Here is a 23,867-nt window from a genome sequence, read left to right on the forward strand (position 1 = left end):
CATATAGTTGTCATGCCATTATTGTGAAAAATATGCATTAACTGTCATTTATAGAAAGTAGTAATATAAAATTATCTTATTCTAAAAGATACCATAGTAGAATTAAGCCCTATATATGAGCAGGCAGACAACACATGCTAGCCACATTTCGTATAAAAACATTTTGTGTACCCCTTAAAATTTGGGCTTCCAATATGGAAGGAAACAGATGGGGTTGTTCAATATATATGTATGAAAATAGAACATGAAGTGTTATCATACATACCAGTCCTGGAGGTAAAGATGAATATCCTAGTAGCTTCTTGTATTGTTCAAAGGTGAAAAACTATAAAGAGAAGTTAGACTGAAATTGCATGGAAAAAATTATGAGTTAATTACGCAAGTTAGTAAATCAAGCTACAGTATTTCACTACCTCACATCTAAAGTAGCCACATGGAGAGCTGAAAAATAAACACAAGCTACTTTTCATTTTTCAATGAGTTTCATGCTCACTCTATCAGCGTTTAATGTCCAAATGAAGATAACTAGGCTTCAAACCTGAAGTATAATATGCACAACATCAGCATAAATACAATTATTATTTCATATAAGAGTTCACTTAAAACACAGTTTTTGTTTTCAGTTTATTGTTTTTCCTCTATCATCTAATTTTCTTATACTAGTTTAAATGTAGTAGCAGATACTACATCCCACAAGAAATCGCCCTCGTATTTAATGTAGAATATAGCAATCACCTTCATATTTCTCATACATTGGTCTACTTCCCAACAGAAAGATGTAATTGTACATTTTTAAGATGGAAATTGAGTAGGTTATTATAGTTTCTCATTTTCAAGAGACACATTTTTTATAGTTCTTGTTCTTTATAAACAAGTGTCAGTCAGCGGCAATGGTGCTCAGAAGTTCTGATCGTCTGAAGTTCCTTACAGGATGAGTTTAACATGCTATGCTGTTTTGTGTTTGAACTTCAAGAAAGAAATGAGAACCTTTTTTCACCTGCACCAATGGTCTTCAGTTAAGACCTGCTTACTCTAAAAAGATGCTAAGATCTCACTGAGTACAGCAGAGATACAGTATTAATAATAACACCATATTTACAAAAGTAGGAAATGTATTACACTTCTGTAACATAAAATTAAGATTTTAAAAACTGAAACTGAAGGACTGAATACTCTAGCCAGTGGATATACATTTTTTTTATTATCAAAAAGGATTACAATGTTTTGCAGAAAAGGCCCTATAAACAGAGCCTTGATTACAACTGCAATCCAAATAGTGTACAGATCTAACATCCATTTTGCAAACATCCTGCAAATACATTTAAAATCATTGGATGGCTTTGACAACAATCAGAAAAGATAGAAGATTTTCTTAGGTCTGTCTTATTGGATAACTGAAGATATCATTTTACTTATAGTTAAAAAGAAATCTTTGAGAAAGTGTCAGTTGTAGGATGAGTTACTTCTCAGAACTAAATTCAGTCCTTACTGCAATAAAAGTTTGCTTTATTCACTCTCCAGCATCTTCCTACTCATTGCTGCCCTCCTAACCTTTAATGGAATTTCTGGTATTCCTTAATGCTTTCCATAGTGTCACAGATCTGTAAAATGGTTGTAATAAAGGCAGAAATACATTGATAGCAATTTTTTGGTCTTAAAATTTTTACCTCAAAAATCAATCACTTCCTACAGTCATAAATAGAATAACTACTTAATAGTAACTATGTTTCATATCATTTTTGAAAGAAAATAAATACATACCAGTAAAACCCAATCTAAATGTTTCCGGATATAATAGAGTAGCTAGAATGCATACAGTTTTGCTAAAAGTATCCAGCTATATGATATGGATTTATATTATCTATATCTACCCAAGTTGCTTTTAAAAAAAGAGCAATTTGTCTTTCTCTCTACAGTTGTATTAAGTTAATAGCCTTGTGCAAAAAAAAAAAAAAAAAAAAAAAATTCCACCATAAACGTATTTAATGCATGCTTTTGTGTACATAATAACCAATATTGTCCATCTGGCAAAGATACACTTTAATTCACAGAAAATAGTCAAAGTACTTACCAGATGTCTCAATAACACTGAGGTAAAAATACATGCTCGAAACAAGATGTCTGGGAATGCATGAACAATATAGATTGCCCCAAAAGTTCATCTGTTAACCGTTCTATCGGCATCATCACTTCTTCCCTCTGAGTTCAATCTAACATAAATTTATAAACTTAGACTTTTCATCTTACAGAAATACCTATTTTCCTTCTTGGGAAGGGAGATAAAGAGAAAGAATAAAAAGAAATAGCAAGACAGATATGAGAATCTACTTGCCTAAATTGAACCTGCATCTTTGACGCAACATGAAAGCTGAATAACTGTGGCTATATAACTTTGTTTTAGCAACTTTATATTTTTTAGCAAATAATCATTTCAGGTAAATATATTTCAGTAGAAAAATTAAATCAACAGCAAAATTAAATTTCTTCTTAGTACAAAATCTGCCTAGCTCATGCTCTATACACTTTTATGAGATATAAAAGACACCTTACCTAGAAGTTTTCAAAAAAGTTCATTACAAACCCAAATCAAGGCAGAAAAATTGTCTCTCTATCTTTTGTGCTTTCTATGACCTCAAACACATAGGCATTGACACAGATCTTCATGACCCTAGCCAGTTTGGCAATGGGCAAGGGACATATTTGGGCCTGTTGAAACATTTAATACCTTCAGAGGAATACAAGGTGGAGAGTGAGCCAAAGGAAGCAGTGAGTTTCCATTAGTGTTTTACATTTATATCCAAACAAGCTTAGTGGAAATTAAGAGAAGAGAAATTAAGCCAAGCCTAATTCTCTTTGGGCCAAAGCATAGATTCAAACTCTATTTGAATGTTAGAAATTGGACTGGCAGATAACATCTGACATTAAACAGCTTCAGGATCCAAGATCTTACAAATACATCACTGTACTGTCCTATTCTTCCAGTGTAGAACAGAGCTGCTATCTCAGGATAACTTAATGCCATGTTGGTGTCCTTGGAACAGCAAAAAGTTTATAGGAATAGTGCAAAGAATTAAGAAATCAATGATTTAATTTAGAGGCACATTTAGCATTTAGACCTGTTTCTCAAAGTTTCAGAAACCATACTGGGCCCTCACATTGATGCCCAAAAAATATGTAGAAAGCATCTCACTAAGTAGCAGGTAGTAAAAATATATAAGAAGCTTATGATGTACAAAAGGAGGCTGAGACAACTGAGTTTGTTTATCCTGAAGTTATGAAGGCTGAGGGGATCTACTTCCTGCCTTATACTGTCTAGAGAAAGGTTAAAGAGAAGACACTCAGACTGTTCTCAGAAGTTCACAACAACAACAACAACAACAACAACAAAAAAGAAGCAAGATGTAAAGCTGCAACAGAGAAAATTTGGACAGAATATAAGGTAAAATTCTTTACAGTGAGAGCAATTGAGCACTGAAGCAAGAAGACAGACAGGCTGCAGTCTTCATCCTGGAAAATTTTGAGAACTCAACTACACAAGGCTCTAGCTATGAAGTCAGAAATGTTTTGGGTAATAGGTCACCAGATGACCCACAGAGATTTCTCCCAATTTTATATTTTATAACTATATTTAATATTGTGGAGACTAAGCCACAGGACTAAGAGAAAGTGATTTCTCATTTTTGAATGACTCAGGCTGGTAGGAGAGAAATCAAAATTGGGTTTGTATTTTAGTTAAGTATATGCTGAAATCTGAAATGCATGATCAGATGAACTTCAAGTCAATGAAATAGAGAGACAGCCAAAACATCAGTCTGAAGAAAACAAGTTATTAGGAAGCTTTTAAATATCATCCATTTTTCTTCACTGCCACTTTGTCATTAAACTGAACTTTAGTTTGCTTAGTTGAGTATCAAATAATTTTGAGATAGATGACATCATTTGCATCTAAAATGTTAATGCAAACAGGAAGATAACATTAGCAGAACTCCTATTACAAGGTCATATCCTGGCACTTAATTCTAATATTCTTCCTCTATAAAGGAATTGGAACGTGAATGATGAATGGCAGGCTAAGGCTCAGGACCAGGTGCAGTTTTTTAGAATGAAACAAAAGAAGAAAGAAAGGAAAATCAAGATGTTCTGTATGGTAACTGCTTTCAAACATACTTGACACAACTATAGAAGACTTCAAAGTTGTGAACTGAAAGACAAAATGGATTCTTTGATAGATTTAGAACTGTAAGATGAGGTGATTTTTTAAAGTACGTTTTGATAAAAGGGATTGTATGGTATAACTGAACAAAATTTGGTGTAATGATATATTTTGCATAGGAGTGGTACTAAAACAATGATCTACAAATTTACATAGGGGATAGTAAAAGGAAATCAGATCAACATTTGACACTGAATACACTGTTATAGGCTAGCATCCATTTCAAGAGCTGGAGTAAAACATTCCTTGCATGATAGGAAGTTGTACCCACATATATATTCGATCTGGAAAAAAGCAACATTATAGACAAGGCTGTTCTTTGAAGTATATGAAAAATCTCAGGCAGCACTTAAAACCTACAGATACACTACTTCAAGTTTCTTAGTAAATACTAGGAGTGGCTTCCTTAATTTTTCTTGTGTTCATTTATTAAGCCATTAGAGTATTAGCTGCTCTGTAAATTGTTAGGTGTTTCCAATTAAAGTTTAAAGCAGAGGTAATTGTGAAGCTAAAATCTGACCTAGTATTTTATTATAAACTTTGCTTATATAAACTAATCACAATTTGTTTTTCAGTAACATTATATTCACAGATAAAAAATATCCTAACTTTTAAAAGCATTATCCTACACTTCTTAGTCAAGTAGAGTTTTTATTCAACAGAAAAGTTTACTCCTTCTAAAAATCAGAAGATCAACATGCCAAAGAATGTTAAGAATCAAATGTCAATCAGTGTGGAAGAAACACAGTATATTAGAGCTGCCCTTCTTCTTGCTTATGTTTTTAAAGGGAAAAGCATGTTGATTTATATTTTTTACCTTCACTGCCCTTTTAGGCGTCTCAGCCAAGATGGGAGGGAGTATTCCTTTGTAGAAACCAAGCAATCTATTGAAGAAAAAAAAAAACATTTTTTGTATGGATAAACAGCAGATCATTGCCATATTGCCAATTCAATTTTCCCTTTCAGGCAAAGCAATTAACCTTTCCAAACATACAAACATATAATAGTAATGCTTTTTCTTTGCTTTACTAATTAATGTATTACCTATTTTATTATGTGCTGGTGAAAAGACAATCAAAAGTCAGCAATTAAGAAGTAAAAATTCAGTCAAATTTTCCTGAGTAGACAAGAAATTATATTTAAAAGAAGATTTCACTATATTTGTTTTTTTGATGTAGCAATAATGATATTTAAAATTGAAGTAACAAAATATAAATTTGAAAAAAAGCTTGATTTCAGCAAACTACATATCAAAATCTGCATGCTCATTTCAGACACTAGGTTAAGGCACCTTTTAAAATTTTGTTTTTTACATGCTTGAAAATACATGAAATAACTTTTTGGGGCAATTCATTTTTCAATACAAGTTAGGTATTCACAGAGACAGAATACATGGATTTCATCTTGGAAAAAAACTAAAAAAAAAAAAAAAAAAAAAAGTAGCAATGTCTTGCTACTGTACTCATTCAGGTCTTTGCCCTTCTCTAAGCCTGGCCCCATAAATGGTCATGGGATTTACAATAGATGTAGTCTTCTGGAGTTCATATGAAGCCAAGTGTCGATCTACTGTGATACTTTGCATTACCTAAATTTTATATATATATATAATTTAGGTATTTAAAGGCAGTCTGAGTTCCACTTACTATACAAGGTTGGATCTTGGGAATACATCAGATAGTTCTCAGAATCCCCAACTGATGTAAAAGTAGACATAGTTTGTGTCTGCTAGGCCTCCACATTACAGAGGTAGTGCTTTGCAATCCGCAAAAAGCTACCTTGTCAGCCAACAAGAGTATATCTTAACACTTATCCATCTTCAGATATCTTATGCTTCTTTCAAGACTGTAAGAGGGAAACAGTCTACAGAAGAAATCGCATTTAGAAATGTTTAAAGGTGATTCATCTTTATAAAACTGCCCATTATGCGGGATACTTTTGCAGGGTGTAAAACGGTAATCACAACAGAACCTCCTATAGCTATCCTATGCACATCAAAGAAAAACAATTAAATTTACAGTCCTCATCCAACTGTAAAAAGCTACAAATGCTATATCATCTTTTTCACCCTCCTAACATTTCTTTGAAGTTCTGTTACTAAGCCACTCCAATGTAAATAAAATATTTAGGTTTTGAAGAGTTTCCAGAGTGGGAATATCACTTATAGCTCCTCTGAAGTGAGCAAGATATAGATTCCAGTCTACTATGAAAAGAAACTTTGATCATTTTATACATTGATGGTTTCATGACAAAACACTGAACGTTCCTAGGTAAGAGATTTCAGGAATTCATTGGAGGAGTCAGATGTTTGAATTTCCTCCAAGTCTCAGTTTAGGAACATAAAAAAATACAGATACACAAACATATATCTATACCTGTATGTATTGCTCTACAGATATAGATATAAACAGATATATAGACATACATAACCATAGATATTGGTAAAACAATATAGGTATAAATAGAGTGGCTACAGTCTTAGCTTTCAACAGTTTATATATATTCAGAGTATACTCTTGCTGATTCAGCAAGCTATTGAAACATGGAACAACTTTATGCATGTGATTTGCATAGTTTAACATGAGTTCAAACTGAAATCAAGGTCCAAGAAGGATCAGCAAAAAAGAACACAAATTCCTATAAACACCTTCTTCCTTACAGTTCAATCTAAAACACTGTAAGTGTATTTACAACAGGCATCACATTTGGAATTTCTAGTACTCCATCATGATTGGAAATTGAAAATGGAACATGCTCCGCTGCTCTACTCACAGGTGTAGTTCTAACTGATGAGAAGTGAGACCTAAACTTTATCCAGATTTTCTCATTACAAAAATATGTATAAATTGAGAGATAACTCTTTTAGCTCTAATTCCCACAACAGCATTACCTGGACTTACACAGCGGTTCAGGTTGCTTTTTCAGTGTAGCCTTCGTGCATGTTAAAATATATGTAGCTATTGAAAATATAAGTTACATAACATTCCAGTGGGCTCTGAAAATATCAGGAAAACTCTTCAGAGAAATTATAGAGGGAAGGATAATCTAAAGTGAGCAACACATTCACAATCTCAGCAATATTGGTAGACCAAAAAAATTGTTTCTAAAAAGAAATCCAAAATTCTGCCACATTTCAATATTGAAATATCAGCTATTCAGACGATCAGTAGGCCAAGCTGTGGGCTGTTCGAAAACTCTAGAGTGAGTCTAGAGTGAAACTGAACATACTAAAAGCAATTATCCATTACTCCTGAATCACAGAATGGTTGAGGCTGGCAGGGACTTCCAAGTCCATCTGCTTCAACCCCTCCTCTACCAGGGGCACACAGACTAGGGTGCTCAGAACTGTGACCAGTCAGGCTACAAATACCTCTAAGGAGACAGACCTCACAATGTCTCTGGTTACCCTGTTCAGTCCTTCTCATAACACAAAATACAAAAGTGCTTCCTGATGTACAGATCACACCTTTGGTACTCTTGTTTGTGCCCGTAGCCTCTTGTCCTGTCACTGGGCACCACTGACAGGAGCCTGGCCTCATCCTCTTTGCACCTTCTATTCACATATTTATACACGTTGATAAGAGCCCCTTAAGCCTTCTCTTTCCAGGCTGAACAGTTCCAGTTCTCCCAGCTTTTCTTCCATAGAAGAGATGTTTCAGTCACGTACTCATTTTTGTGGCTGGACTTTCTCCAGTATGCCCAAGCATGCCATACAAGTCTTGTATGGAGGAGCTCAGAACTCAGCACAGCACTCAAGGCTTCATCACAGCTGATCACAAGAGAAGGATCACCTGCCTTCACCTGCTGGCAATAGTCCTCCAAATGCTTTTCTTGCTTCAGGCATTTATTTGCTTAAATGCAAATGCTTGAATCTGCTTGAGGTGACAGCTTATGGTGACAGCTGAGCTGTTGATGGTGTGTTCCCTTAGGTTCCCACTACCCATGCCCTTTGTCAGCCCCGTCTATTGCTCAGTGACAAGGCTGCTGATAAACTCACCTGTTTTTCCTGGTTTAAAGTTCTCAACAGGACAGCTGTCCTGGGCACATTATGTGAAACCAATCTGCTATAAGGCCAACACTGATGGCTTTCTCCTTGAAGAACCTCTACTGTGAGCAAGGAAAATCTGCAGAGATCAGCAGCTATATTCATGTCCCTACAAGTGGGCTTCACTGTTTTAATCGTCTTTTCTTTTGTGGAGGGAAATTTTACCACACAAAAACAGAGAGGAAGGAGTTAAGATCTGTTCCTATGGAACATATTAAGAAGTCTAAAAACACATGAAAACTTTGAGGATACATACATATAGGCAATATGTAATTCAGTAAACATGGTAAGAACTAGCTCAGTATTTAATTACAAAATGTGGTTTGTTTGGTTTCTTTTTCCTTGTTTGAAATAGAAGCATAAAAAAAAAAAAAAAAAAAAAAAGGTTAGGAAGCACAGTTATTGAGATGAAGTGAATGAGGGGAAGGAGAAACTAAAATAGTCCCATCTCATCACCATCTCTTATCAACTGAATACATTTTTGCATGAAGCAGAGACTCTTCTGTTCCTCAGACGAGTTGAGCAGCTGCCACCACATTTTTCAAATAATGCTTTACAAATCATGCTCATTAAAGATTTCATTATTTGAAATCTTTGTAGAATGAGCTATTTAGTTATTTTTAAACACCAGCATGATGATAGCAGAAACTTAAATGGCTCCCATGCCAGCAAGAAAATGCATCCACACATGAAAATGTTATACTTCTTTTCTCTTTGGTCAATAACAACGAATTAGCCTACTTGCACACAGTGTACAAAATTTTTCAAAGTAAACTAATGAACAGTGATGACATTTCACATTTGAAAGATGTTATCACTTGGACTCAGAACTCTCTTCAGAAAACCAGTGTTCAGAAAAACTGTGGAACAGCAGCAATCACTGCAGCTTGTGATAGGAGAGAGGGTGTGACATCATATTCCTAGCTAGAAACATTGGAAAGAACAAGTAAATCTCTAACAGAAACACAGCCACAGCTACATCTTATTTTGTTTCAGCAATAATGGTCTAAATGAACACCACCATTCAATTGCATTCTGGGCCACAGCCCAAACTTGTCTTTGCAGAAGTTGATTTTGAAACATTACAGTCAATCATATATTCTCAATTTGTTCTTTTAGGCTTTAGCTATCCTTCTGGTTTCCATTTCTTCTTTGGAAGCCTTGAGTCATTCATCCTGGCAAGACAACTAACCCAAATCAGTTATTTTCTCCAAAATATGCTGAAATTGTGATCTTGCTTAGTTTGTTGTTTTCTTTCTCTCTTTCACATAATTTTCTCTTTAAGGATCTAATAAAGCTGATTGAAGGCATGAACACAATATTGCTTTTCTTATATTGCTGTCAAATTGAAGTTTCTTACCCATACTGTTTTATAATTGAAACAAAATACCTCTTAGGTCCAATACTACTTTCATTACCTCTATATTATCCCAAGTATAAATAAAAGACCTGGGTTTCATGATCATGTCACTTATACTAAATGGAATGTGCAACTTTCTGTTTTTACAAGGATTTTTCTTTCAACAAAGAGAAGGAATTCTAAAGACATACTTGGCAGAAGAGTGGCTATTCTTCAAAAAGAGAGAAAGAATACATATCTGAATGTAACAAAATTTACTTAAATTTTTTTACACCAGGGAAAAGATATTTTTTTATTTCATGGTATGTAGCATATTGTGAACTTATTACTATCAGACGGTAAAACATTTGAAATTGGAGCAATATGCCTTTAATATATGCACTAGTGTGAGGTAATCTCTATGTTGACCAAGCCGGAGATTTCAAAGATTTTGAATTCCCAGAAGTCTCAGGAAAACTAGCAAGTGTTTAGTGAAGACAGATGCAAATTAGTACTTCCTGCTGAGAAAAAGGGAAGAAAAATTTAGCCATTTATTTTGAGAGTAGCAACCCACCAGCCAATAGTCACACATGCAGTTCACCCAAATAACCGTGCCTACAACCATTTGCCCAGCTGAAGGGGCATCCCATAGGGAAATCTGGATGTCCTTCAGCAGGAACAGGCAAGGAGCTGGGCATGCTTGAAAATATATTAAAGGTTAGGAACATTCATAGAAAACCAAGTTTCAACACTTTGTTACCATCCGAAAATCTTTTTTCTTGTGAAGTATATTATTCTACTGCAGATGTTAAGCACATGACACTACAGGAACTTCAGAGAAAGCTAGTAATGACACACTTAGCCGAGTTAGCTTCCGAACTTTTATTATGCAAATATTGCTTTGTATCTATTCTCTGCCTACACAGATACCTGCCATTTTAGCCACAAGCACCAAATACTAGGAACTTGTTTTTATAGCATACTTCATTATTTTTTTTTCACTGAGCTCTCATTTATCTAAACTATTATTTGTTACAACACATAGGAATTAATGGAAAATATAATTTCTTCCCAGCAATTAGAAGTAGTACAGAATTATATTTTATCATGGGGCTGAAGAAACACTGTACTATGTATTAGAATACCAAAAGTCCAGCTACAAGAATACTAGAAGCAGACTGTCTCAGGAAAGAAATCTCCCAAATAAATTAAGGTAATGGTCTGAAAAGTAACTGGCTAAAAAAGGAAGAGACTTTCAGTGAAAGGTGCTCTTAAGATACTTCAGAAAAATACTAAGAAGTGGAGGAATTGGCTCAGAAACAATCAGACAGGCCAAGAAATGGATTAATAATCAGCATCAACCTACTTCACTTATTTAAAATGACAGTCATCCCCATATTTACTGCATGTGGGTCAGATTATGAAGTTATTATGATGCATCATCCATGTGTCTTTGTTATTCTTACTGAGAAATGAGTCCTTCTTTCATGAGTTTTAATCACCTCTCAATCCCTTGGTCAAAATCCTTGGTAATTTTTGGCTTTCTGGTCTGCGCTGAACCTAAATGAGCTACAGGACACACTTACATGTAAATCCCTCAAGAGGGGGAAAGATGAAACCTTCTTGTGTCTATGGCAGCAAAAAGTGGGAGTAAAAAAAGGGATCTTTGTTAGAATTTTTCACTATTCAAATGATTCTACTCTCTAAAACTTATTCCTGTATTCTCTTTGTGTTTCACTATACCTAAGCAGCTAGCAAAAAGCATCTAGGAAGTAGAAGCGAGAGCCCTGCACTGTAATGGACAACATAGCCTCAATAGTTCTCCATGCATAAAAAAAAAGAATATCTTGTTCTGACTTTCTGTTTGGAAGATGAGTGTCATTTAAGTAAGAGGGACATTTTTACCATGTCCTGCCTGAGTAACAGATTCACTTAAAGTAAGCCAGATTTTTAAAAATGTGAGTACTAAAATCAGATAGAACAATTAATTGTGTGCTTAATTAAAAGGGTGACTGTCATCAGGCTGTGCCATGACCCACCATGCCTTTAGGCAGAGTACTCAGATGGTGCAACCACCACCCAGCAGCCTCTGGCAGTGAGCTGAGGGCCTCCTTCTGAAATGTTTAGTTGGGGAGAGCACAATGCAAGTACCAGGGCTGGAAAGCTAGAATGACCTCCCCTACTAAGGGAGGATTTGGGCCATATGGGATAATGTTGGCTGTGACTGCCAGCTGCAAAAAGTGCTGCTCGTCTCTGCAGGAGGAGCAGCAAAGCACACCCCATGGGGCTTGGTATTGCCTTTCCTCTTCTTTCTTACCACTTTTTTTGCATTCTGCCCCCCATCACCAATGAATGAAATACCAATTTTGTCTGTTTGATGCAATTCCTGTTGAAATTGGCGCAAATGGAAGCATTATCTCTGTCAGCTGCTCTATTCTCTTACAAAATCGCTGGGCTGCAGAATGGCTCTACATGTCTTATTTCTTAAAACTGACAGCATTTTCTTTTCCAAAAGACTTTCGCTGTAACTGCCCCTTTGTTTGCAGTTGGAATAAGCTACAGACATGCCAAAACAGCTTTGCCTAGAGCTTCTGAAACAGAAAAATTCTTCATTGTATTTTGGATTGTCAGAACTGGCAGAATGCTTCATTTGTTCAGTAGAAGTTTTAGTTGTTCAAACACTAGAAGAGAATTTAACTCCCCCCCCCCCCCCCCTCTTTTGCTAACAGCACTGCCATAACTGGTACGACAGGAAGCAGTCACTGCCTTAAAGCAGCTCCACACCTATATCTATTGAAGCTAAAGAATGCAAGAAAATGATTCATTTTCAGTTTTGAATCAAGTTAAAAAATTGGCTTTTCTAGCACCATACTTAGAAATCCATTTTTAACACTAATAAAAACATAGAAAGGATAACTAGGTGAATTTTCTGGAAGAGGCTGACAGCATTTGTCTGTGTTAAACTGATGCTATGACTCATTAAAGGAAAATTCATGAGATTAGCAAAATTTTCTGTACTTGCCCTGGGAGTTTGTCCTACTTAGATCAGTAGTGACTTAACAAAAATACATCATTTTAATTTCATCAGAAAGAATGTGGCTCAGGAAGGAAATTTTTGATTGCAAGTTAATGTTAGCCTTCACTAGAATAAGTTATACTCTTCAAAATCCACATGTGCAATCTCTAGGGAGTTATCTGAATACATGTATTCTTTCCCATCTGTGAGATAAATATGAGAGTCAAGAGGCTTTCAGTGTCATTATATAGATTAGTGACTCTCCCAGGAGGACTCTAGGTTCATGATACACTGAATAACTTCCAATGAAATTTGGAAGACCAACTTTCAGAGATCATTTTGTCTGTGCATGGCTTTTGCACCTGCAATTATTTGTGCTTGTAATTTAGGTTACTTAGATGTTTTTAATTTTCAGATGCAATCAGTGATGTAAATACTTAAATAAATTGAACAGCAGGCAACAATTACTGCAGGTGCAAAATTTTGTCTGGAATAATTTGGATTCATAAACATATTGATTTTCTGAATTTAAAGGTATAACTAGGCCAGTAATAATTTTACAGTGTTTTTAACAAACTAAAAGGCACATATATTTTTCCTGTTTCTTAAAAGACCTCAAAGCAGCAGTTTTTAGTGTTAATAAGAAAAAGGTATCATCAAAAATACACAAACTTGTGTATAACAAATAATTTGATTCCATCTTTTAACACCTTGACCTTCTGTGTATTTTTGTTACTCACTTCACAATGTTTCTAGCAGGAAATCATAAAAGATTCATGACTTTGTAACAGGAATACCACTGATAGGTGCACCAGCATAGTGCAACAGTCCTGTACGCACCAAGAGCAAAGCATGTGGTATTTGGAGCACTGATCACGTAGTGACAGTCTCAAGCTTTCGCTCCTGCCCATGTTATGCTTCTAAGAAAATTGCCACATGAAGGCCTCTGTTCCACACTGACTGCCATGGATGCTGGAACTGCACCCAAAAACAATCTCCAGTTATTCAAGCACCGTGTGCAAATGCCCTAAAAATACCACAGGGATTAATAGCTTTTCCTTAACTTTATCCCAATCTAAAAACAAACAGAGTTGACAGTTAATAGAAACAAACATTTTCACTTTTTAGCACAATACATTCTGACTGTGAAAGCTCTCTTTCCAGATCATGTGAGGTAATGCTTCCAAACTTATTCCACTTCCAATACCTCCTATGCTGTGTAGGCACTCCTCTGGTGCTTCTCAGGCAAATATTAAGGTAAAGCACCAAAGTGTCACACTGTTACTTTGTCTGGAGAGGTGACCAAACTTCACACGCAACTTCTCAGAGGGAAAAGGTAAGGTTAAGTGACTGAGAAATGCTGAAGTCTTAGCGAAGAGTTACCGTAGAAATTCAGCCAAAGCTGAATGCTGAATATCAGGAAAGATTTTGCAAGGCTTTAGACAAGCTCTTTCCCTCAGTGTAGTTACTGATGAAAAAACTGCTACAAGGCTTTGGTGTAGAGATATGTAAACACCTTCTGAGATCAAATCTATAGGAAGACAAATGTGTGAAGGAAGGAGTTGAGTAGAAGCAGCTGTCCTAATTAATATTATTGCTATTTATTTTTTAGCTGTATATTTATGTTTTCTATAGCCATGCCCTACTTGCCAGTAGTCTCTTCATCTGCATAGCTGTCTATAACGAAATCAACACTTTATTAAATAAAGAAAGCAACGGTGTTTCATTGTGTCTCAGTGATATGGCAGTTTCTACCGAATTATTTATTTTTTAAAAAAAACTTGCATCTTGTTCTCTGAACAGCATACCTGCCTCAGCAGGTTAAACTTGAACATCTCTTTTGAAATGTTTTCTTTTTCTCAATATACTCCTCTGATCCAGTACCCTCCTCAACTTGAACCCTTCTGCAGAAAAGAAATTTTGCCACTTTGGCATTGAATAAACAAAACAAACCAACCCTATCTCCTAAATTACTTTTAAAAGCATGCAAAGTATTTCACTTTACAGATGAACAAGTTTCACACAGCAATCCAAGTAAATGTAACACAAGCTATTTAAGAGCACACAGTGAGATTAGTTTAGTAAAATTTTTCAGCATTTTATGACTTAAAATAGTGATACCTTTACAACCAACAATACCTAGAAAGTAAATAAGTTTGGATCAAACATTTTTCTTTTAGATCTATTTTTCTCTGAATTCCCAAAGAGAAATCTTTTTTCTTGCGCAGCACACCAGCATGCTATTGGGCTTGTTCCACAATCAGCCCTGAGTGCTTAGGACTCAGCTGCATCAGCTGGTGACTACCACTGCCCTTCAGCAGCAATGTGGCTTGCAGTGATCACAGTTTGCAAGTGTAACTGCAAATTGCAACCACACTTCTTCCCAGCTCACCATCATCAGAGATCATTACAAAGTGAATAGAGACAACAGTTCAGTAGCCATGAACAAACTACCACCTGGTATTAAAGAGAGTTAATTTAGAAACATATGAAAACCATTCCTCCACACAGTAAAGCCAGAAAGGACACAAGAAGACATATTTATCTTGTTTTAAGGGAGCAAGAAGCAATTGTAACTGCAGCTTCATTGTGAACCTGCACCTGGCAAACTGCTGTTGAAGAAGAAAGAGTCTGCTCTGAGCAGATTTGCATGGCAAGGGTGGGCAGGGAGCTCAGCCTGCAATGGTTGTGCTGCAGCTGCAACTGGTGCTGGAGGAACAGGTGTTGAATTGGTCGTGAGCTCTTGAGATCCACAGGGAACGCTAGGTGGAAATACTGGCAGTACTGACATGCAACATGGCAGATCCTTTTACAGGCCATGCTTTACTATAAGTTAATAATACTGAAAAGCCCTCAAGTGTCAGTACGCTTTAATGAAATATGTTTGCAGTGCAAGAAAGAACTACACGATTTATGATTTTGTACTGAAACCATGTAAAACTGGCAATGCAGTAAAAAGGCAGAGAAATTCACCAGTCTTGACAACTGCCTTGTGTTCTCCTTTGGGTTATGAAAATTCGCACGAGGACATCACCCGAGACCAGATGAAAATTATTTAAATAGCTCTGCGACTAAGAAGAAAAAGAAGTCATAAATTCCTGAGCAGCAGTAATTCTGAAAGCAGCTCAACCTAACTTTCTTTGTGCGATGGTGCACTGGTTGGTTCAGGATAATTTTTGTCTCCTGGGATGAACACACTTTTAAGTAAGTTTTTATATTTTCATGTGTAAAAGTGAGTGATAATAACAGAGATTCTTCCCTTCAATTCTCAGTGAAATCAAATCCTCTGTGTTTTTCTTCTGTTTTTGTCTATGAAGCCCATGTATGAAGACATTTGGTACTGTAAGTTATTCAGAGACAAAGCAGAGTAGATTAACTGCTACATTCAAGCCTTGATCCAGGTCTACAAATATCTAAGGTGTGGGGGGCAGAATGGCGAGGCCAGACTGTTTTCAGTGGTGAGTGGAGACAGGACAAGGGGAAACGGCTGGAAACTGCAGCACAGGAAGTTCCGCACAAACATGTGCAAGAACTTCTTTACAGTGAGGGTGACGGAGCACTGGAACAGGCTGCCCAGGGAGGTGGTGGAGTCTCCTTCTCTGGAGATGTTCAAGACCTGCCTGGATGCCTACCTGTGCGACCTGGTGTAGGGAACCTGCTTTGGCAGGGGGGTTGGACTCGATGATCTCTGGAGGTCCCTTCCAACCCCTACAATTCTGTGATTCTGTGATTCCGTGATTGAGCAAAAATACTTCAATGAATTTGACGTACAAATGCTCACATATGTCTATTGCCTCATATGTACAAATATATAAATATGTATATACATATATACATCACTAACAAACAGGCTCACATGAGAAACATTGCACATTTTGATTCAGAATTTATAATAGACACTTTTTGTTTTGTTTTGTTTAGAGATACTTGAAAAATGGCTAAATGTCTGTTCTGATAATGGATGTGTAAAACTTACACTTGAGGATATAAGAAATCATAAATAATCAAATGAGAGTGGAAAGAGAAATATGATGCTTTCTGCCGTCTCTGGGGTCTGCCCTGCATGTGGACCCCTCAGAAACCGCAAAGCATAAACCGGTGCCTCATAATGTAATGAATACCTGTACTTTGCAAGAAAAGTCGCTCCACATACAGACAGATGCAGGATGTAGCAGTGTACAGAGCCCTGGTACTGCAGCTTGAGCCTGCTACCATTTGAACTAAAGCAGAACTACACAAGTAGTTGGCACTAGCAGCAATTCCTTTATCCTTTCTGTGGGCAAGCCATCACAGGCACGCACACAGGCAGAATCACTTTTCAAGCAAAATAAGAAGAGAAAGGAGGTAAGGAGAAAAACGCAGCCTTGGATTAAGTTTAATGGATGTACCTATCTAATTAATTCTTTTAAAAAAATTATTTAAGCCTCTGAAATGCAGCCTTTCTACAGGATGTTATACTGGAGCAGTATTGCATCACAACAAGTCAAACGCATAAATTCAGATTAGAGTTGATGAATAATGAAGTATTATTGCACATTTTCAGTTTATTCACTCCATACTTGTTTGTGACGATGCCTTGGATCTCAGTGTTAACCATTTTACTGGACATCTGGTGTTTGCTGCCTACGGTTTCACTATTACCAGAGTCATTGTAATTCTATAGCACATCTGGGCCAAATTCCCTGGCAGTTCTTAGTGAATTCTGTGGCAGTGGAAACATCTGTAGTTGCACACAGTTCTACACATACAGAATTGTGAGGTGTGTAGAACGTTTTTGAACATTTCGCATGTCAGTGAAATCTCCGGGAAATCACCCACCCATAATGGATTATCTTCTGGCATTTTTTTTTAAAAAGTTTTGTGAGATATGTCCAAATCAAGTAAAAGCACAGAGACTCTAATCAATAACATTTTATTTTCATCAGTTATTAAAGAAAGAACCAGAGCTTCAGCCTTCATGTTTTCAGAACACACAGCATTTGGAAACATTTTCTTGTAAGTAGGAGGACTGATTCAATGTGAAACCGGCCCACTGCCACAGGGAATGTTGAGTACTGTAAATAAATCATAGGCTACAAGAGCTGAAGAGAATAAGAGGAGAAACTTAACAACAGATTCTCTCAATGAATACCAGGCATAATAATAATTTCTTCGAAGGTAAAAAATAAAAATTAAAAATTGGAGCATTGCCATGCATCCAACATTTGTGTACTAAACTTTTTCGTTAATGTTCTTTTAATGGCATTATAACATAATCTAAATATCAGTCATTTTTTATGTATATTATGCAGTTAAAATGACAAAATATTGTGCACTTTAAAATGATGGACTATTATGTGTTATGAAGAAAGGTCTGTGAGAGTGAGTGTGCTGGAAGAAACAGTTTTTACTCCTCAGACACTGAAGTATTCCTGCCAACTAGTTAGGTATAAATCAGATATTACAACTGCATGGACTTGATGCAATTATTTCCCTTGGAAAAGGAAAAGGAAATGGAAAAGAAAAAGAAAAAGGAAACAGAAAAGAAAAAGAGGATCCTAGCACCAGCTCTCTTTCCAGGAGCACAACACACCACCGACTAAGCCACCAGATGACTAAAGTAAAATTGTCATTGGCTGAGTCAGGTGGCTCTTGCTGCACATACTTGGATTGCTCAGGGTGAATCATTGGAGGGGGTAGAACCTCATCTAAATTTCAGCCTAAATCCTAACCTGAATTCAACTCTAAATTCTTAAGTAAAGATACCAAAGGCAGTAAGGCTAGAGTTACAGTATCTTAGCCTACAGAGTTCTTCTAGCCTCAAACGGGACTTTGAGAGTGATTTTACAAAAGGAAAATAAAGATGCAGTACACCAGAAGGATTATTCGTAGTGATAACTACGATAAAGATGATGAGGAGCAATAATAAGTACAAGGAGTGAAAAACCGGAGAATGTATATGTGCAGTTAGAGCAGTGTGGGAAAACATAAGGATGACTACCATAGGAGGGAGAATCTGTGACTGAATACATGGTCAGGAAGATTTAGAACACATTTAATGTCTGCATACAGTAATTGCTTGTTATAGGGCAAGTTCATCTCACCAATGAACCTGATTTAAAAAATGCCTACATGTTCCTAACACAGCTTTTCCCAGATTCTTGTTTCTATATGTGTATCATAGTCTTTCACAGTAATTTGTGCTAATTAGTGTTTTTGTTGTGCTAATGTTTTTTGTCATGCTAAATGTTATGACCACACTTTATACAAGATCATTGAAGAAGAGTTCGAAAAAGGAAATGCAAGGTGACTAGAAATAGTGAAAGTCTTCTGAAATGGAAATTTACTTCCAAAAGAAACAAAAATTTGTGGAGATGATAGGCTGATAGTAAAAGAAGCTGAAATGGCAGAGCCATGATGGATGAGTAACACTGAACATTTATGGCTTGAAATTCTGTCTGGCCTGGCTGAAAGACTTTTCACTGTGCTATATTTGTTCTCATGCAGATTAAAGATGACACTGATCTTCAATATAGGGAATCTAGGCAGCAGACTAGGTGGAATGTAGAAAACAGACAGAAAGAGCAGGAAAGGGTGCCTGGAACAGGAAAGTTATGATATCCCCTGCCAAACTGAGGTAGAAATTCAGAAATTCCTTCCTCAACCCCAAATAGTAAATAGGTGAGACTGATCTTCAGAAACAAACCATCCTCCTCTAAAGGATTTCCTTTTCACCTCAAAGGACAAATCTGTACTATCTCATCATCATCTGTGTCCAATCTTCCTTAAAAGAAAGGAAAAAAAAAATCCTCTCTATCTTGCATCTAGTCAATTGTGCATTAAGAAAAATAATCCCTCTTGATCCCTGACAGTGACTTGCTGAAGCTCTGAAGCATGATGTAAGTGCTATCATTACTATAATGCAAACCTGCAAGTTTATGGCAGGTTCAGGGAAATGCAAGAATTCTTGTTCACAAAGCTTCATTCAGGAAGGGAGATGAGCTGGGAAACTGGAGGACAAACTAAGAAAGAACCCATCAGGATCTATCACTTTAATAGTACATGCCTTCACCTAGAAAGTACATTAAATACTAGTACAATAAATAGTATTTTAAATTGCAAAGATCAAGTAACAGCCCTCCAACAAAAATTCCTCTATCTGATTGGTCTGGTGCTTTTAATAAATTCAGAGAAAATATTTGAAGGCTGAATTTGCCTAATTTCAGGTTCCCAGGTACTGTTTATGCTGAGCAATGTTGAAAAAGCTTGAATTCAGTGGTGTCAGAAAACGTTTTCCTTAGGTGAAAAATATGCCTATGTATAGTTATCAAGTAACTTCTCAATATTCTCTTTTATTACTAGAAAAATGTAACCCTTGAATTGTGTGACACAAGATGTATTGTACTCCTAAAGCAGTTCTCTGGTTCTCTCAAATTTCTTCAGCATCTATTTTCTTTGAAGTGTTAAATAAATTAAGCATCATTTAACTTAGTATCTCTACATTTTCTTTGAAGCAATGATTTAATTCAGTATTCAGAACTTTGAGTTGTCTTACCAAAGCTGCACTCGGCATTTCTCTTCTTTTTGTCTTAGGATTGTATGATCATTTTTGCTACAATGCACTGTAAGCTCATGCTAAAGCAATTATTTGTAACTATTAATTCTTTTGGTGCTTATACTACCCAAGAAAATGCTTTTTATGTTTTTGATATAACAAATGTAATATGAATTCTGATTCCTCCACGAACTATTTTGTATTCGGCTATGTAAAAAGACATAGTTGCATGGTGACCGTGTAATTGGGTGCAATTCTACATCCAATTTGCTAATCCAGCAAAACAGCAATTGTATAAATTGAATCATTTACCACTTTCATTAAATGTTCACCAAGAAAATATCACAATATTGATGCATTTTAATGCATATTTTAACTTCTGCTTTCTGTATGTGACTTCTTTGTTTTTATTTAACCCAAACTCTTCCTTTTCTTAATTACTGTTCTCTTTCTTGATTCAGAAAGGCTGGGTTGAATTATACATTTGATTCCAGAGATAACAATGGCTTTGAAGCAATCCCAAACCAAGCTTGGGAAAAGAAAGGCTATAACTGATAATATTTCAGCAAATGTGAGAGTATTAGTTTCACATCAGTGAAATTCTGAATTCTGTCATCTGTTTGGCAGAGAGAAAATTCACCCTGCCGAGATAGCAGGGCCTGGTGATACCACAAATCTACTTTAGCCCATCTGAAGTTCCATTCTGTATTGTGGAAAAATGTCTGGGCTTGTTTTCACATCGGCATAAAAAACAAGAACAAGAAAACAACAAACAAAAGGTAGAGAGGATCTCCCTTTCAGCTGCATCATGTAAGGGCACAGACTTTTTTGCCAGATGAAAGGAAGGGACAGTGTGTAGCCAAGAGAGCAACTGGTAAAGAGATTATTTCTTCTTCTAAGTAGTTAGTTTATGTTAAATGTGGGTGAAAACAGAGCTTAAGAGTAGCCAGAGCTACTGGAGGCAAGCGGATGGCTTGTGGAGACTTGGCCTAGGATGTGGAGGTATTCCCTAGCCACTGTGGTAGGATTATGACATCAAGTAGAATGCAAAATTAAGAAAATCAACAAGATAGACTGGCTTACTAAAGAGAAGATGCCAGAGAATTGCTAAGTGTGTTATCAGTAAGACTGTATTTCACAACTTGAGCTTGAATTCAACAAGCCATTTCCACTGCCTTCATGACCACTCAAACTGATCACCAGCTCTTAAACTCCAGGTATTGTAGACAGTTATTACTTTCACAAGGCATTTTCTGTAATCATGACTAGGAAGCCATTTGTTCACCTGACGGAGAAAAAGTAGTATATGCTAATACTGGACAGAAAGAAGATAGCTTAGATATGTCAACATATGTAATATATATTCTGAAGATGTCTGATAACGACTGTTTGAAAGGAGAATCACTTTACTATCTTTGCTAGCGTTATTTGATTACAAAACCTTGAAAATAATTTACCAAAGTAATATAAATCAACAAAAAAGGCTTCTTTTCTTTTGCTTTTTTGGTGCTATAATGTTTAATACTCATTACATAAATAATTTCTGGAAAGTGTTTGCCCCACTCAGTAAACCAATTCATGGCCCACAGACAGGTGCAGAAATGCATGAAGAAAGACACAAAATCAAGAGCATACAGGTCTGGGCACATAACAAGTGCTTGCTTCTTCTGGAGGCAGAGCTGGTTTAAAATATTCATGGAACTATGGCTTTGGTTAGGCAGAAATCAGGATGTAGCTATTCTGTCATCTTCTTGAATTCAATTTTTTAATGTAAGGCTTACATGTTGCTGTATATTATACTCATCCAGCTGTGTTGCAATAATGGCACATTTACCCTCTCATCAGGCAGTAATTTTGAATTTAAAAGCTTCTTTTAGGGATGGCTTCTAAAGTACAACACATACCACCTCATGAACGTGGTAACTGATATGTTGACATTCCAGAGTGCTAAATAGGTGAGGATGTTGGCTTTCAGGAACAATCTCTTGCCAGATAATACTTCATTATCTGACAGACCATCTGGTTTCCAGTCCATCAGTGCTATATTAATACCATCAGCTCTCTATGCTTGATTATTGCCCAACATTCTATTACTTTGTAAATAAGAGAACTCAAAAAAAGGAGTCTTCCAGGGACTGAGCAAGACAAATCACCACTTGCTCATGTACTTGTCATTGTCATATTTGGATAATGGCCAAAGAGTGGATTTTTTTTTTTCTATGTGACTCATGAATTCAGAGTACAGCATACTCCATTGCTATCAGGGAAAGGATCACCAAATTTTAATTGCACAATATACATAAACACAGCTGGCCTAATGACTCAGGTAGTAATGCAATATGTTACTCTCCAAATTTCTGTTTCAGGTGTGACCTCAGGACTCTTTCTATTCCAGACATTGAAAACTGTGAGATTTACAGTGGTTTACTCCTAGATTACTGGGAATTTTCAAAGGGATCTTCCTTTTCTGGGATTTCAGAAAGAATGTTTGGTCTGTAAAAAGAAGCCGTATCTATTGGATATACTTTTGGTGTCTGTTCACAGCACCTTGTTTAAGAATGACTAATCACAAGAACATGCAGTTTGTAAATCTGTAAGCAATAATAGTTGATTTCTTTACAGTAAAATATACATTCCTCCAGTAAAAGAAATGTCACTGTGGTTATGTCATAACATTACAGTACTAGATCATGAAGAACAATGTAGGCTGCATTTTAAAATAAAGATATACATTAAATTATGAATCAAAATTTTGTTTTGGTGTAGTTAGTAACTGAATGAAATATTTATAAATATCAGATTCTATCTGAAGTACTTCTATTGTCAGTTTGGAAAGCTGGTGAATACTCAGCACTCATTTGTTGTCATCTCTGAGGATTTGCCTTTTGCACACAATTCCTCTTTTGACAGGAACTAGCAACAACCTTGTTCACTCACGCAAATACTCTTTCTTTCTCTCTCTCTCAGTAGCGCTGACTTAACATTTTAGCTATCCTTCAGTGACCGATGTAATCATTACCGGCAATACAAGGGCAAAGTTAAATATCTGGTTCAAAATCTAGATGCCTAAGGAAATCCTGCAGCTAAGTAAATAAATCTCAGAACAAAATACTTTTGAAAAAAAGATTGTGGTCAGCGTCTAGTGAAAAAATGCATAAATAATCAATTAAAGAAAAGTTCAAATTTTTTAATTCTCTTTTCTCCCAATTAATTGAATGTTTTTCCTGTGAGTACTCAAAACACCAATGATCATATTCTTATCAGGAGTGTCTCAAATCCTTTTTCCAATAATAAAACACAAGCATAAATACCAAGCAAGTTACTGTAAAAGAAAGATAAAATTGTTCCAAAAAGCACTTGCAAGTAGATTGTATCAGTATTAAATGCCTGTTTCAAATTTAATTGTTCTCCATAAGCCAGGTCAAATAAGAAAAAAACAGGAAACAGAAATTGTCTCAAATAGCTTTCTTGAATTCCAATTTACTGCTTGATGCCTAAGAGACTTCAAAACATATGCCTCTGAGCCCAATTTCAGGGAAGCTCTTCCTCTTTTTCAGAACAATAAAATGTTAACTTAACAGTTTTGTAGACCTCAACTATGCATCTCAGCAGAGATACTACAGCAGATGAAACTCTGATGAAATAGGGTCAAGTTGAACATTGGTGGACTGTACCCATTATGCTGTACAAGAGCTGGCCCTGTCCCAGGGGATGCTAATGCAG

The 23,867-nt window shown here is 36.1% G+C and overlaps 1 protein-coding gene across 1 annotated transcript in view; it reads right to left on the reverse strand.

The window, feature by feature from the left end:
- SLC25A21 (solute carrier family 25 member 21) overlaps nt 1–23,867 on the reverse strand; it is a gene marked incomplete at both ends in the record, with an annotated part of 229,143 nt that overhangs the window by 18,645 nt on the left and 186,631 nt on the right. The window contains 2 exon segments of the mRNA XM_079537463.1: nt 266–325; nt 5,031–5,097. Coding sequence (XP_079393589.1) covers nt 266–325; nt 5,031–5,097 — 127 coding nt within the window.

The sequence above is a fragment of the Tetrao urogallus genome, assembly GCF_951394365.1.
Source record: "Tetrao urogallus genome assembly, chromosome: 6".
NCBI lineage: Eukaryota > Metazoa > Chordata > Aves > Galliformes > Phasianidae > Tetrao > Tetrao urogallus.